The sequence below is a fragment of the Brassica rapa genome, chromosome A04 (genome assembly GCF_000309985.2).
Source record: "Brassica rapa cultivar Chiifu-401-42 chromosome A04, CAAS_Brap_v3.01, whole genome shotgun sequence".
NCBI classification, from domain to species: domain Eukaryota; kingdom Viridiplantae; phylum Streptophyta; class Magnoliopsida; order Brassicales; family Brassicaceae; genus Brassica; species Brassica rapa.
In genome coordinates, this window is record NC_024798.2 from 16,129,412 (window position 1) to 16,141,899 (window position 12,488).

Sequence of the window (12,488 nt, forward strand, 5' to 3'; positions counted from 1 at the left end):
TTCAAATTGTCTAAAGATGCAATAATATGAGGGTCTCCAATTATTTGTGACGAATTCATTATTGGACAAAGCATAAATTTTAGTAGACTTCGTAGTTTGGTGTAGAAAATAGGATAATGCTAAATTGTTATTTCTTTCTGATTAGTTCATAAATAATCATATTACCTAATAGTTTCAGTCATTTATAAAATGATAGATTTATTATAATAGTATTTAGTAATAAGAAGATTAGACAGCTTAATTTTAAGACCACAGGCCAATGAAGATCGGTGTCATTTTGTGGTTAGATAGGTAGTTTAATTGAGTGGAATAAAATATATAAAAATGAACACCAATAGGAGGACTGCTTAAGTTAATCAGTAATCACAATGAAGGAAGGCATTTCGGTAAATAAAACATACGTATACGTATGGTCAAGCTCTATCTTCTAGTCACTCTATATATATAACCTCATCTTCCCCACAAAAACATCACACGCAACAACAAAGAATAAACTACAAAAAGCTTGAAAACCTTTTGTTGTTGTTAAAGAATAACTTTTGAGATTTGTTCGCAAACGAAGAAGGTATGGGAAACAGTTTACGGTGCTGCTTGGCTTGTGTACTTCCATGTGGAGCTTTAGATTTGATCCGAATCGTACATCTCAACGGCCACGTCGACGAAATAACACGTCCAATGACCGCCGGCGAGATCCTTCAGGCGAATCCTAACCATGTCTTAAGCAAACCATGTTCACAAGGGGTTGTTCGTAAGATCTTGGTCTTGTCTCCTGAATCTGAGCTTAAGCGTGGATGCATATATTTTCTTATTCCGGATACTTCCTTGCCGGAAAAGAAGAAGACAAAGAACAAAAAGGATCATCCACGTCGGAAAAAGCCTCTTGAAAACGCCAACAATATAACTAGTGATCATCATACGGTAAGTAGTATTAATAAGGATCTTGATTTAACGTTGTGTGAGAAATATTTGGAAGATGTTATGTTGTCGTCGTCGGAGAAGAATTGTTCGGCCGGTAAAGAGAATCGTCACCGTCGGAGACATAGTCGGTCGGCATCGGTGTCCATGTGGCGGCCTCACCTTGATAGCATCTCTGAGGATCTTAACTAGTGTAATTGTTTTCATTCTTCGTCAATGATGTCTCTATTTTCTTTATTTTTTTTATTTTCAGATCCGGAAGTCGGATTTTATTAACATCCCCGGAGACAATATTTTCATTTTCTTAATTTATTTTGGGATGAAGTTAAAAACAAAACTTTGTAATGTACGACTGTGGATAAGATCTATGTTAAATTGAAAATCTAGTTTCGGTCGTCCGTAACGCTGAGGACAAGATCATTTGATCATTAATTTCTAAGACTATAAATATGTAATTGGATCTTAAGACAGGAAACGAATATTGTACTATTACAACTAAGAATGAAATTCTAAAATATAAAACAATTTTCATTAACCAAATAGTTATACGCAATGGTAAAATCATGTGTGGGTAACAAAATCAATAATTTGCTACCTCTGTTCCAGAAAGATGAATTTCTTAGACTTGACCAAAATATATTTTCAACAACAGAAGAAATATTTTGGTTAATTAATAGTGAAAGAGATAGAAATTTAAGGAAAACTAAACTGATTAATGAATCATAGTACTGACTAATTAGTTCAGTTATAGTTTCGACGACTATATTTAACCTGTGGTCATTATACTATCGAAATAAATAAAGCATTGTAAGAACTGCATGTTCAACTGTAATGCAACGTACTTAGACCAGTTGGTTTAAGTTTATACGTTCGGTGAGTATAAATATTATTTTGACATCTTAACAATGCGAACTCAAGACGGCTAATTAAAGGTTTAAAGAAAGAGTGGAGCAATCATGCAGATTGTCACATGTAGATGTAGCCATGTAGGTGGACCAATCGAAGCCTTTGAAGCTGAAAACAAACCATATGGTTCAAATAAATATAGTATTTAATCATATAAAGTGCAAGAAACTTAATACTATTTACTATATATGGATAAATTAACAAAGACCTCCATGATTTTACATGTGAAACCCATAAAAATGAAAAACAAAAACCCTCAAGATGTTGTGCCCCTTTTCTGTTAATGCTTTTTCCATCAAAAGAAATTGGCAAACTGTTGAGACAAAATTACAACTTAAAAAACGAAAAATGTATGCGATTTTTGAAATAATATGTTGTTAAATTCCTACTGAGTATTGATTTAAATTGAAAAATAATAAAATGTTTTTAGTCATTTCTATTTGCGATTTAAATAATATTTTGCTTAAAATTGAGATTTAAATTAATTGTCTTTCTATATATATTTTTTTGTTAAAGATCTTTCTATTTATTTATATACATGTAAACCAAATCATAGTAGTTTGTTATGTAGATTGTGGATAGAAAATGATTTGCAGTGGATAAAAATTCAGAGTTGTTGCAAGATTTAGGTATACTAAATTAAATTTCAAAATAATGGCCTCTTCAGTATATATACCTTTTGCATCTTTAGAAATATGCTATATTAAGATGTACCAATATATATCACTGATTACTCTAACTGAGATTTAGAGATTTATTTTCCTCAATCCGAGAATTTATAAGATCAAAAGAATAGGGAATGATTGCAAGGAACTTTTTTCTCCTTGCCAACATGATTCTGAGGAACTCAACGGTAATGACTTGGTAAAACAATTTGAATTTATAATCAAATTCAATTTAATATGATGGATTCTTTAGAAATATGTTATTTTGAACTTGCAACAGCTATCTGTATTATCTATATATATATATATATGAAATAAACTTACATTAGGAGATAGTTACATATATAAGTAAAAAAATCGAAAATAGTTTAAATCTTTAAAAAGAAAATAGAAAATAATGAAAAAGGAAAAAGAAAGCTGGCGAGGGCATCTGATTCGGCTGCCTTCCACATGGATTCCATCCTTTATGTCCCGTCTCTCCTAAACACCTATCTTTTTTGTTTCTCACAACCATTTTTTATAGAAATTATTAAACTTAAATACTAGTATTATTCTTCTTTCTTATTTTATTTTTGTTTAGCATCCTTTTTCAGTTACAATTGCTAGTTTTTGTTACGTATTAGACTATGTACAATGGTTTTAAGATTCAACACCATCCACTTCATGTCATATTCTCTTTTTTATACATCATCATTCAACACACATTCAATTTTTATCCACTACAATGGTCTTGTTGAATAAAATTTAACACTCTATTTTATTAATTAATAATTATTTTTTTCTATATCCAAATTAAATAAACCTATTCTCTATTTATAGATAATTTAAAATGATAAATTTTAATATAAGAAATAAAAATAAATTATTTAATTTATAATGAAATTAATTAGTTTTAAATAACTAAGAGAATATCAAAATATCAAAAATCTTTAGAAAGTGACATTTGTCGTCGGTGGTCCCCACTTTCTTCTAATTCAACATGTTGAATCTTTTCAACAACAATTAATCCACATCATCAAATTTCATTTTTCAACACCCTCATTGTAGGGATTCAACTGTTGAATCTTTTATTCAACACCCCCATTGTACATAGTTTTAGAACTTAAATCGGCACGCAAACACCTGAACAGAGTAACATGTTGTATTTGTTAAGAGCATCTCCAATAGATGGACTTCATTTCTATCTTTAAAAGTTCACTTTCTTCAAAATAAAGAAAACACTGAAGTAACATTCACTATGATGGATTCCTTCATTTTTTTCTTGTAAAAAGAACATTCCAAATATATTTTATCTCTATTTTATCATAAATTACAAATAAAATTTTATACTTTTTCATATTTACAAATTGTATCTAGCTATTTTGTTTTAAAAATAATCCAACATAATTATTATTTCATACAATTAAAAATTATCATATAATAAATTTGTTACACAACATGAATAAACAAACACAAAACATCATAATTTGGAAAAAGACCATATATATAATTTTTCTATAAGTGATTAACAAAATTGTTTAGAAGTAAGAGATGAACTTATTTATCTTAGATTTTTTCTAATCGAGTTGAAAATTCTTACAAATGAATATTCATATGCTTTTTGATATATACATTTGATTAAATGAAATTAATAGTCAAAAATTAAAATTAATTGGATAATATTAACGTATATAATTTATTTTGGAAAAATATAAGAATAAGTAAAAGTTAAGGACCAATTTACAATTTAAAAAATTTCATTTTCAAAAAATAAAATGCACAGTAGATCTTCAAATTTGAAATAACACTGTTCACTGTTTCATTTTGAAGCAATATATAAAGTAGAGTTGAAAAAAACTTACTTCAAAATGAAGCAAAAATGAAAAAAAATGAAAATGAAGTGAAGCCGGAGATGGTCTGAGAATTGTTTTGAAAGTTTTTTTGTTCTTTGGTAGAGCGTTTCGAGAGCTTTTAACATTAATAAAAGAAAGTGTGTTTTGTCTTGAAGTATAGTGATAGAAAATCTAGATGATTGTAATATTGTGCCATTTCTACTAAATTCTACATTCAGAAGTTATATATTTATGAGAATATGAGTGACATAAAAATATATATACATAATAAATTACGATAAAGAATGCATCTTTGATATAAAAAATGAATGCATTTAAAATATGCGACTAAATTGTGATAAAATATGATGTGAAACTTTACAAAATAAATACCTAGGATAAAGTTATGATGGTGTCAAAGCCTAGTCCAACAAAAACAAATTAACCAATTCTTATGGATATTGTTGTTCATGATCATTGGAGTGACCTCTCTCATAGGTCATTAAGGGATCTGCTCCGACTACTTATATAAGTGATTAGAAGTGCATGATATATGTTTTTAAATGGTGCAGTATCTTACTAATGTATAATAAAACATATATGTCTATGAATTATGGTTTTAAGTTACAGAATAGATGATGGAAGCGAGTATTTAAGTTCTGCCTAGACTCGATGGTCCATATTAATTAAGATGATTTTTATGGTGTTTATGTGCGATATGAAAGAAAAAACAACTATGAATTCGAGGATTCGAGTGAAACTATTTTCTCAATAAACTGTTTTATGCAATTAACTTACCGCTAAAAATTTACTAACATAAAACTAAAAAATAAAGGAAAAAAAATAGAAACTACAATTACAACACATGACATGTCTAGCGTCTTTATTTTTAAGGCTCAACTCAAGATTCCAAATACATCTACTTCTAAGAGATAAGTAAATATCTATAGTTATGAACTTATTAGAAAGAAATGTTACAAAAATCAAGATTAAGTCACTTGATTACACTAACTTTTGTCGAGATCAATGGTAGTGAAACCTTCTTCAACAGAGAATCGTTCTTGTTGTTTTGTATCTCCACTCTTTTGATCCTCGACAGGCAATTTATAACTATCGTCCATGGCCAGTGCATCCCCTTGCTGCTGATGAACAACGAGTACAGAGAAATGGAATTCAGGGGCCGTCAACATATCTCCAATCACGCCTAACTCTGGGCACTCACTCCAATCTGTAAGTCCGTACAAGACCGAAGACTCTAGGTCATGGTTTCGGCCCACAAAAATCATGTCATAAGCATCTCCAAGTGAGCTAATCGCTTGCGTGGTCTCCACGCCATCTTTCACTATCTCCTCTATGTAATGTACATTCCCTTTATTCGCTGCTGCATGGCTTTTGAAATCGTTTATTAGATTGTACTCAGCCATTTCGCTGTAATCCTCGTGCTGAAGGGAGCTTTTGTGACGGAAATGTATCACTGTGACGTTAAGCTCCGGTTTTTCAGTCATCCTCATACATAATGCGAGCGCCTCCGCGTCGTCCCGGCCTCCGATGAAGAGCACCGCCACGTTTTTCCATGTACTGGTCATCAAGACGGAGCGTCGTCCCTTGCACTCCCCTCGGTCTATGAATATGGCGACCGAACATGGTGCCGCTTCAAGGACGTTAAGGTTGATGTTCCTGATGGGCCCGTTGACTTGTCCGACCGTCCCGTCGATCGCGTATTGCTTGTGGAATGGAATCACGATTAGTGTCGCCTTCTTGTCAAGTGCGAGCGTGCATACGTCGTTGTTTATACTCGAGAAAGGCGCGGCTGCGGTGAAATGTTGCGCCATGAGTGTACCCTGATGCATCATACGTTTAAGATAATAAATGGGTAACGTTTCCAAGTTATATTTTATCTATAACAAATTTTAGAATACAATTCAGATATTTTTTTGGAAAAAAAAAACTGTTTAGGTTTTTATATCTCTTTACGTTTATATTTTAGAATGATATTTTCCAAATTTTGTTGATTAAGTATATTAGGCAAAAAAAGGTTGTTAGTTGGAAATGTAAACGCCAAACGCAAAACGAACCAAATCGTACACTTAAACGCCAAATGAATTAATATCTTCAAGTATATATTTCACGCATTGTTTGTGCTTATTGTAAACGTAAACACTAGATGTAAAACGAACCCAATCGTTCACTTAGACTTTTACATTGGCTCTTTGCACTTTTAAATGTTTGTTTTTGTATTTGCATTTAGGTCTATATATATTTTTTGAACTAAGGTCTATATCTTTAGTGTGTACATTTCTCAAATGGACTTATAACCTTCAACATTTAGTAAACTGATTTTGTCAATTTAAAACCAATCGTATATTTTACTTATGTTTGTTTATGTCTGCACTTTATAAAATCATTTTTGAAAATTTGAAAAAGGTTTTATAGAAATTTTAAATTTGTTTTTCTTGTACACGCAGACAAAATAAAAGAAAAGAAATTCTGTTTATAATTTACCTGATACTTTTGCTCAAACCGTTGGAGGGCACTGACAATGTATGTGGACTGGGCCGTGTTTGGGTCAAGTTTGTTCATCTGGTGGTGTGGCGTGAGGACTGCGTGAGATCGTCCTTTAAGCTCCACAAGGTGCAGCGTGAAAAATGAGATGGGATTAAATCTTGTCGGGTATGTAGCTTCTAAAAGGTTCACCATGGAAGGAACGTTTTCGACGTTGTACATGCAAAGAAGAAGACGGAGCTGAAGATTGCGTTCCCTCGTGTTGAGGATCGTTCGTTTGCTTCTGCATTTGTAGCGTTTCGATGGATCGTAGAGGTACACCACGAGGTACCGCGAAATTCCGGTTACAAGTAAAAGCGTTACTATCACTAGATTAAAGCATTCTGTATCAACAACCTGTAAACAGAAACATTTTATAAGAAGTCAACTTCCTATTCTATTTTTTGGATTACCAGCACCCAAAAGATCTACTAAGAAAATAAGAAAAATGAGTTGAAAACCTAGTCCCCTACACCCAAAACCACTTCATTTAAAATTAGTTTCGTTGTAAAGTTATTCAATTAACTAGCCTCTAGTATTTAGTTATGATGCTTTATAAACAAAATTTTATGAGAACAAATCTTAATTTAGGTATTGGGATTATGAAGAGATTAGCAATGTACTTCAATCCCTAAAAAAATGTACACAATACAAACTTTCACATCGAAATTTCAGATGAGACATAAATAATATATATATATACATCTATTTGAAATTTTATATTCAGTATTATAAGTATATTGGTCAAAATCCATATTAAAAAGTGTGGATCTATGTACTAAACATTTTAGCACTAACCTAACTACTAAAAAGGTTTAGTACATCGATCAACACTTTTATAATCCAGACTTAAACCAATACACTTATTGGTAATTGGTTTTGAGTTGAAAATCCAAAAAAAATATAGATTAAGCATAATCCTAGGGTATGAAAAACAAAACAGTGACCAATCCATTTTTGAGACACTAAGCATCATATTATTCAATTTTATATTCCAAATTAATCAAAACCAAAGTAACCAACGTCTATATTTTGTACCTGAGCGTCTTTCCACACGACAATAGCGTAGACTTCGATGATACCTTGGCAACACATCAAGAACGCCAAACAAAGCGCGTCTCCAATCTGCGTTTGGCAGTAAGCAGACGCAGCCGTTGTTCCAAGGAACTTGCAGCCGTAAGTGACCAAGAGAATCACTTCAATCAACACCACATGGTTCTCATGGCTCTCCGTGATCTCAAAGAAATTAGTCTGTAACCCACTAATAGCTATAAAACACGGGAGAAGCATATTCGAAGCAACCAGCTCAAGTTTCATAGCAAGTTCCGTCCCCAAAGGCGGACCGTCAGGGAGCGAAACGCCTAGCCAAAACGCTCCAAACGCAGCGTGGACACCCATGGCCTCTGCACTAGTACTAGCTATAGCCAAGATCAAGAGGACCGGGAAGAACGGGACAATATCTTTTTTGTTCATCGACTTGCTTTTCCTCTCGGTGAGGTAAATGATCAAAGGTCTAAAGACTCCTACAATGACCCCAATAAGACCTCCGATCATTACAATCCCCCAAACGCCTTTTATGGTTCTCTCTCGCGTGTAGAGGTTAAACGCTAAAGCCACGAACCAGCTACAAGCTTCGCAGACCATTGAGCAGTTGGTGGCTAACCGTCCTAGCTCTGAGTTGAGGATGTTGAGTTCCGTTAAGACCGTCGTTGTTACCGGAAAGGATGTCATGGAGCACAAGAAGATCACCGTGCTTGCGCAGTGAAACACGTCTCTGTGAAGTCCCACGGTAGTATTAATGAAGAAGACCGTGAGGTGTCCGAGAGAGAATGGGAAGGCGTATGAGGCTGTACCGATAAGTATTGCCTTGGAACTTGCTTTTTTGATAATACTCGCATCGATTTTGAGTCCAAGGATGAAGAGATGGATAATGAAACCGACGTTTGATAGCGTTTGGATTGTGATCTTGCCTCCAGCGGGCAGGAACATGTTCATGTATGTCACGTTATGTCCTAAGAAAGACGGTCCAAGAACAATACCAGCCTATATGTAAAATTTAACAGAATATGATACACATCTTGCGGCCCAATATATCTCTAATACTATACAATAACATTTCAAAACGTTTTATTTTATTGCAAAAACAATATGTTCAGACAATGAAAGCAATATCTAGAAAGCTATACCAAGACTTGAGCGGAGATCATTCCTTGTTTAAAAGGTTGGAGGAAGCGGAAGATAAGCCTAGAGGTGATGATGATGACTGACATTTGAAGGAAGAGAAGAGGCGTTGCGTATTTGAGAGGGTTACTGTTCTTGAAAATACCCTTTGAGATCATCATGTTTTGATTTTGGCACACTAGATCCTCCATCATGAATGGACCGTGCACTTTGCCCCAATGTGATGAGTTGATCTGTTTGCTGCCAAACTTCGACCAATCCATGGTCTTTTCTTAGAGAGAATGAGAGAGAAATAGGCTTGGGGTTAAACTATGAAGGCTATGTTTTCATTTCTAAGGAGGAAAATGTAATGGCTGATGCATTGAGAATGAGAGTGCAATGTGAACATAAGGAGATAGAGAAGAAAACAGAGGACTCTGTGTTTACTTGGGTTGGTAAAGGTTTACTTAATCCAACATGTTGGTAAGGTAAAAGAAACAAGACCAGAGAAAGAGAGATAGGTATGTGAGACAAGAGAAGAAAGATTAGCCTATTTTTGTTTCTTTCTATTTTTGTTTGGTTGATGTTCTTTGTGCATAATCTCCACCGTTCTAAACTTGTGGTATTGGTTTCACTTTTAAGTTCTAATAATAATTTTAAAAACTGGGGTGTAAACAATAACCTGCAAAATGGACTATATAACATTATTATTTTCAATCTTGAATGTCAAATATACAACAATCAAGCAAAAGACCAAACACAAGAAACTATAATAGAATCTCAAGTGTTAACAAGTCGAACATATGTATAGTGAGGTTCTCTAAGGCCAAGAAGATATATAAAAAACAACTGCTAATCAGTAATCACCACTCTGACAACACAAAGTACTGACTGTGTTACAAACAAATAAACAAACTATAATGAGCACAAAAGACAGCCATAGTAAGACTTATTTTCCAAACCCTAAATGATATTACTAGTAACTTCAGCCCCAAGAATGTTTTGTTTTCATGAGCGACGTGGCGCGGTTGGGACATCATGATTGTGCCTTCCTTCATAGGTAGTGAGAACCGCTCTCTCGTCTTCTGCTGATCTTTCCACTTGCTTCCTCACTCCACAGCCTTGGTATGTGCACTTGTAATAGCTCCTGTCATAATAACCAAAGAGGGTTAGGAACATAAAAACAACTTTAATGAGAAGAAATTAGTTAAAAGAGTTGTAATAATAACCTTGGGTTAGTATTCCCCTTGACAACTTTTTGACCATACTTCCTCCATCTAAAGCCATCTATAAGAACATCAATCTCACTTATTGTCTGAACAACAACTCTTGGTTCCTTCACTCCTCTGCTTACTTCTACAGACATCCCTTCATCTTCACCTTCTCTTTTCCTATCACACAAAAAAACGTCATTTTCTTAATTTCTTAAAAACATATTAAGTTTCCATTAACTTAAATTAAAAAAAAAACTACTTACAGTCTCTTAATGTCAAGCTGTTCCTTCTCTTCATCTACCTCCCCATAATCAAACGAGATCGATGAACTCTCTGATTGTTCACTAACAACAGAAGAAGGATTAAACATTCTTCTCGCTGATGATGATGGTCTCTTGGTGAACTCAGGCTTAGGATGGTTATGACCACCTTTGTAGATGATCTCAGTGATCTGACCATCAGAAGCAGTCTCAACGATCTTCTTGGAAACGCAGTTGGGATACGTGCACTTGAAGTAACTCCTAGGGTTCTCGCTCTTCTTCACTTGCTTCTGCCCGTACTTTCTCCAACCGTAACCGTCGTTAGAGTTCCTACTCACCATGTACGATGGTACCTTACCCTCACGAGGAACCGGATCCTCCAGCTTCTTCTGGAGATCTTGAACACCATATGTCTCTTGCAAAGCCTGTAAAACGAAACAAGTTTGGTTCAGTACAAAGGAAACTGTACATGTCACTGAAACGCTAAGGGGAAGACACATACGGAAGCAGCGTTTTGCGGTTGCGTTTGCGTTTGCGATGGTAACTGCCAGGGAAAATCTGATCCGTTGAAGCCTTGAAATGGAAACGCTCCGGTCGTTGGAGATATCAAACTCTGCAAGTAACAATACAGAACATCACTAAGAGAGCTTAAATAGATGAAATGATTGAAGAAAGATGGAAGCTTTATACATGTGAGGAGCTGCGGAGAAGAGGAGAGTCAAGCAACTCGGAGAAGGCGAAGCTGCGAGAAGATTGCGAGATCGGAAGAGGAGGCGGTTGAGCCGTCTTGAACTTAGGTAAACCCGACCCGGTTTCCTCCGGGTAAAACCCACCAAGAAAGTCTTCGTCTTGTTCGTAGGGGTCAACGCCGGAGGAAGCAAGGAGGTCGGTGAAAGAGGTGGAAGACATGGTTTTGGTAAAAGGAGACAACTTTAGAGCTCACAGGAGCAAAAAGAAAGAAAAAGAAACGAACTTTAATGTTGTCAGAGAAATGATCTGTGAGAAGAGATAAAGATGTGGAAGACGACGACGGTGGCGTAACGAGCAAGGTTTGTTTATCTTTTTACATTTTGTCTTTTTCTGCTTGTCCTAAATAAAAATTTTTGTTTTAATATTGATATAAATGGTTGACCAATGGCAATGAGATATTATTATTTTTTAGTTGGGTCGTCGCCTAGACTGTGTGTGAAACCGCGTGTTAATTGTCATTTTTGTCGTCGGCGGTGATTAAGACCAGTTATTTTGTATAAGCACTATACGAAGATGAATAAACAAGACAAAAAATAGTGAAAAATGAATATAGAGAAATGCCTTAAGATAGCACCAAATTTTAAAATAAATATTTTAAAAATAATAGTTATATTAAATGCATTATCTTTTAAAAGTAGCTTTGTTTTTTTTGCCTTTTCTAATAAATGTTATTTTAGTCATTTTTATTTATTATTTTTGTATAAAAACTAGATTCTGTATTTTTGGAGAATTGTCCATGAATATGTAAAACCAATTATGAAAATGAAATGAATATTTTTGTTTAATAACTCTTTTACCTCTTATATTACTTGTTATAAAAGACATCTACCAAGTTTTGGTTAGTTTTATTTTAAACACTTTTGACTCACAGCCGAAGACGACTTATTCTTAGGTCCACCCCCTAGGGTGAACCTCTAGGTTCACCAACCAATAGGATTCTTTTATTTTATATTCGATATCTTTTAAAAAAGGAAACAAAATATTGTCAAATTATATTATGTTTTTAAAATTAAAAAGTAAAAAAAAATAGTAATACTTACAAAAAAAAATATTTTACGTCGTCAGCATAACATTAAACCCTAAACCCTTAATCCTAAACCCTAAACCCTTGGATAAACCCTAAACTCTAAGATGAATCCAAAACTCTAAATCAAAATCACTATACACTAAAACATTCAAGCGTTTAGGGTTTTAGTGTTTTTTATTTAGAGTTTACGATTTATCTAAGGGTTTAGGGTTTACCCAAGGGTTTAGGGTTTACCCAAG

At 34.0% G+C, this 12,488-nt stretch overlaps 2 protein-coding genes across 2 annotated transcripts; both read right to left on the reverse strand.

The window, feature by feature from the left end:
- Positions 1-2,266: 2,266 nt before the first annotated feature.
- On the reverse strand, positions 2,267-9,446 carry LOC103865026 (cation/H(+) symporter 13). Its single transcript, XM_009142804.3, has 4 exons — positions 9,025-9,446; positions 7,877-8,881; positions 6,800-7,195; positions 2,267-6,138 (listed from the first exon to the last, which is right to left on the reverse strand). The coding sequence occupies exons 1-4, from the start codon at positions 9,280-9,282 to the stop codon at positions 5,305-5,307; spliced, it is 2,493 nt and encodes an 830-aa protein (XP_009141052.1). The 5' UTR covers positions 9,283-9,446; the 3' UTR covers positions 2,267-5,304.
- Positions 9,447-9,748: 302 nt separating this feature from the next.
- Positions 9,749-11,580, reverse strand: LOC103865027 (probable WRKY transcription factor 25). The gene is made up of 5 exons (XM_009142805.3): positions 11,163-11,580; positions 10,975-11,085; positions 10,476-10,897; positions 10,228-10,389; positions 9,749-10,145 (listed from the first exon to the last, which is right to left on the reverse strand). Exons 1-5 carry the CDS (start codon positions 11,379-11,381, stop codon positions 10,007-10,009), a joined length of 1,053 nt encoding a protein of 350 aa, XP_009141053.1. The 5' UTR covers positions 11,382-11,580; the 3' UTR covers positions 9,749-10,006.
- Positions 11,581-12,488: the final 908 nt, after the last annotated feature.

Coding starts and splice junctions, on each gene's coding strand:
- LOC103865026 (XM_009142804.3), bottom strand. CDS start 9,282: ATGGATTGGTCGAAGTTTGGCAGCAAACAGATCAACTCATCACATTGG. Junction 8,882..9,024: donor TGATCTCCGCTCAAGTCTTG/GTATAGCTTTCT, acceptor TTTTACATATAG/GCTGGTATTGTTCTTGGACC. Junction 7,196..7,876: donor TCGTGTGGAAAGACGCTCAG/GTACAAAATATA, acceptor TTCTGTTTACAG/GTTGTTGATACAGAATGCTT.
- LOC103865027 (XM_009142805.3), bottom strand. CDS start 11,381: ATGTCTTCCACCTCTTTCACCGACCTCCTTGCTTCCTCCGGCGTTGAC. Junction 10,898..10,974: donor AACCGCAAAACGCTGCTTCC/GTATGTGTCTTC, acceptor TTCGTTTTACAG/GCTTTGCAAGAGACATATGG. Junction 10,390..10,475: donor CAGCTTGACATTAAGAGACT/GTAAGTAGTTTT, acceptor TTTGTGTGATAG/GAAAAGAGAAGGTGAAGATG.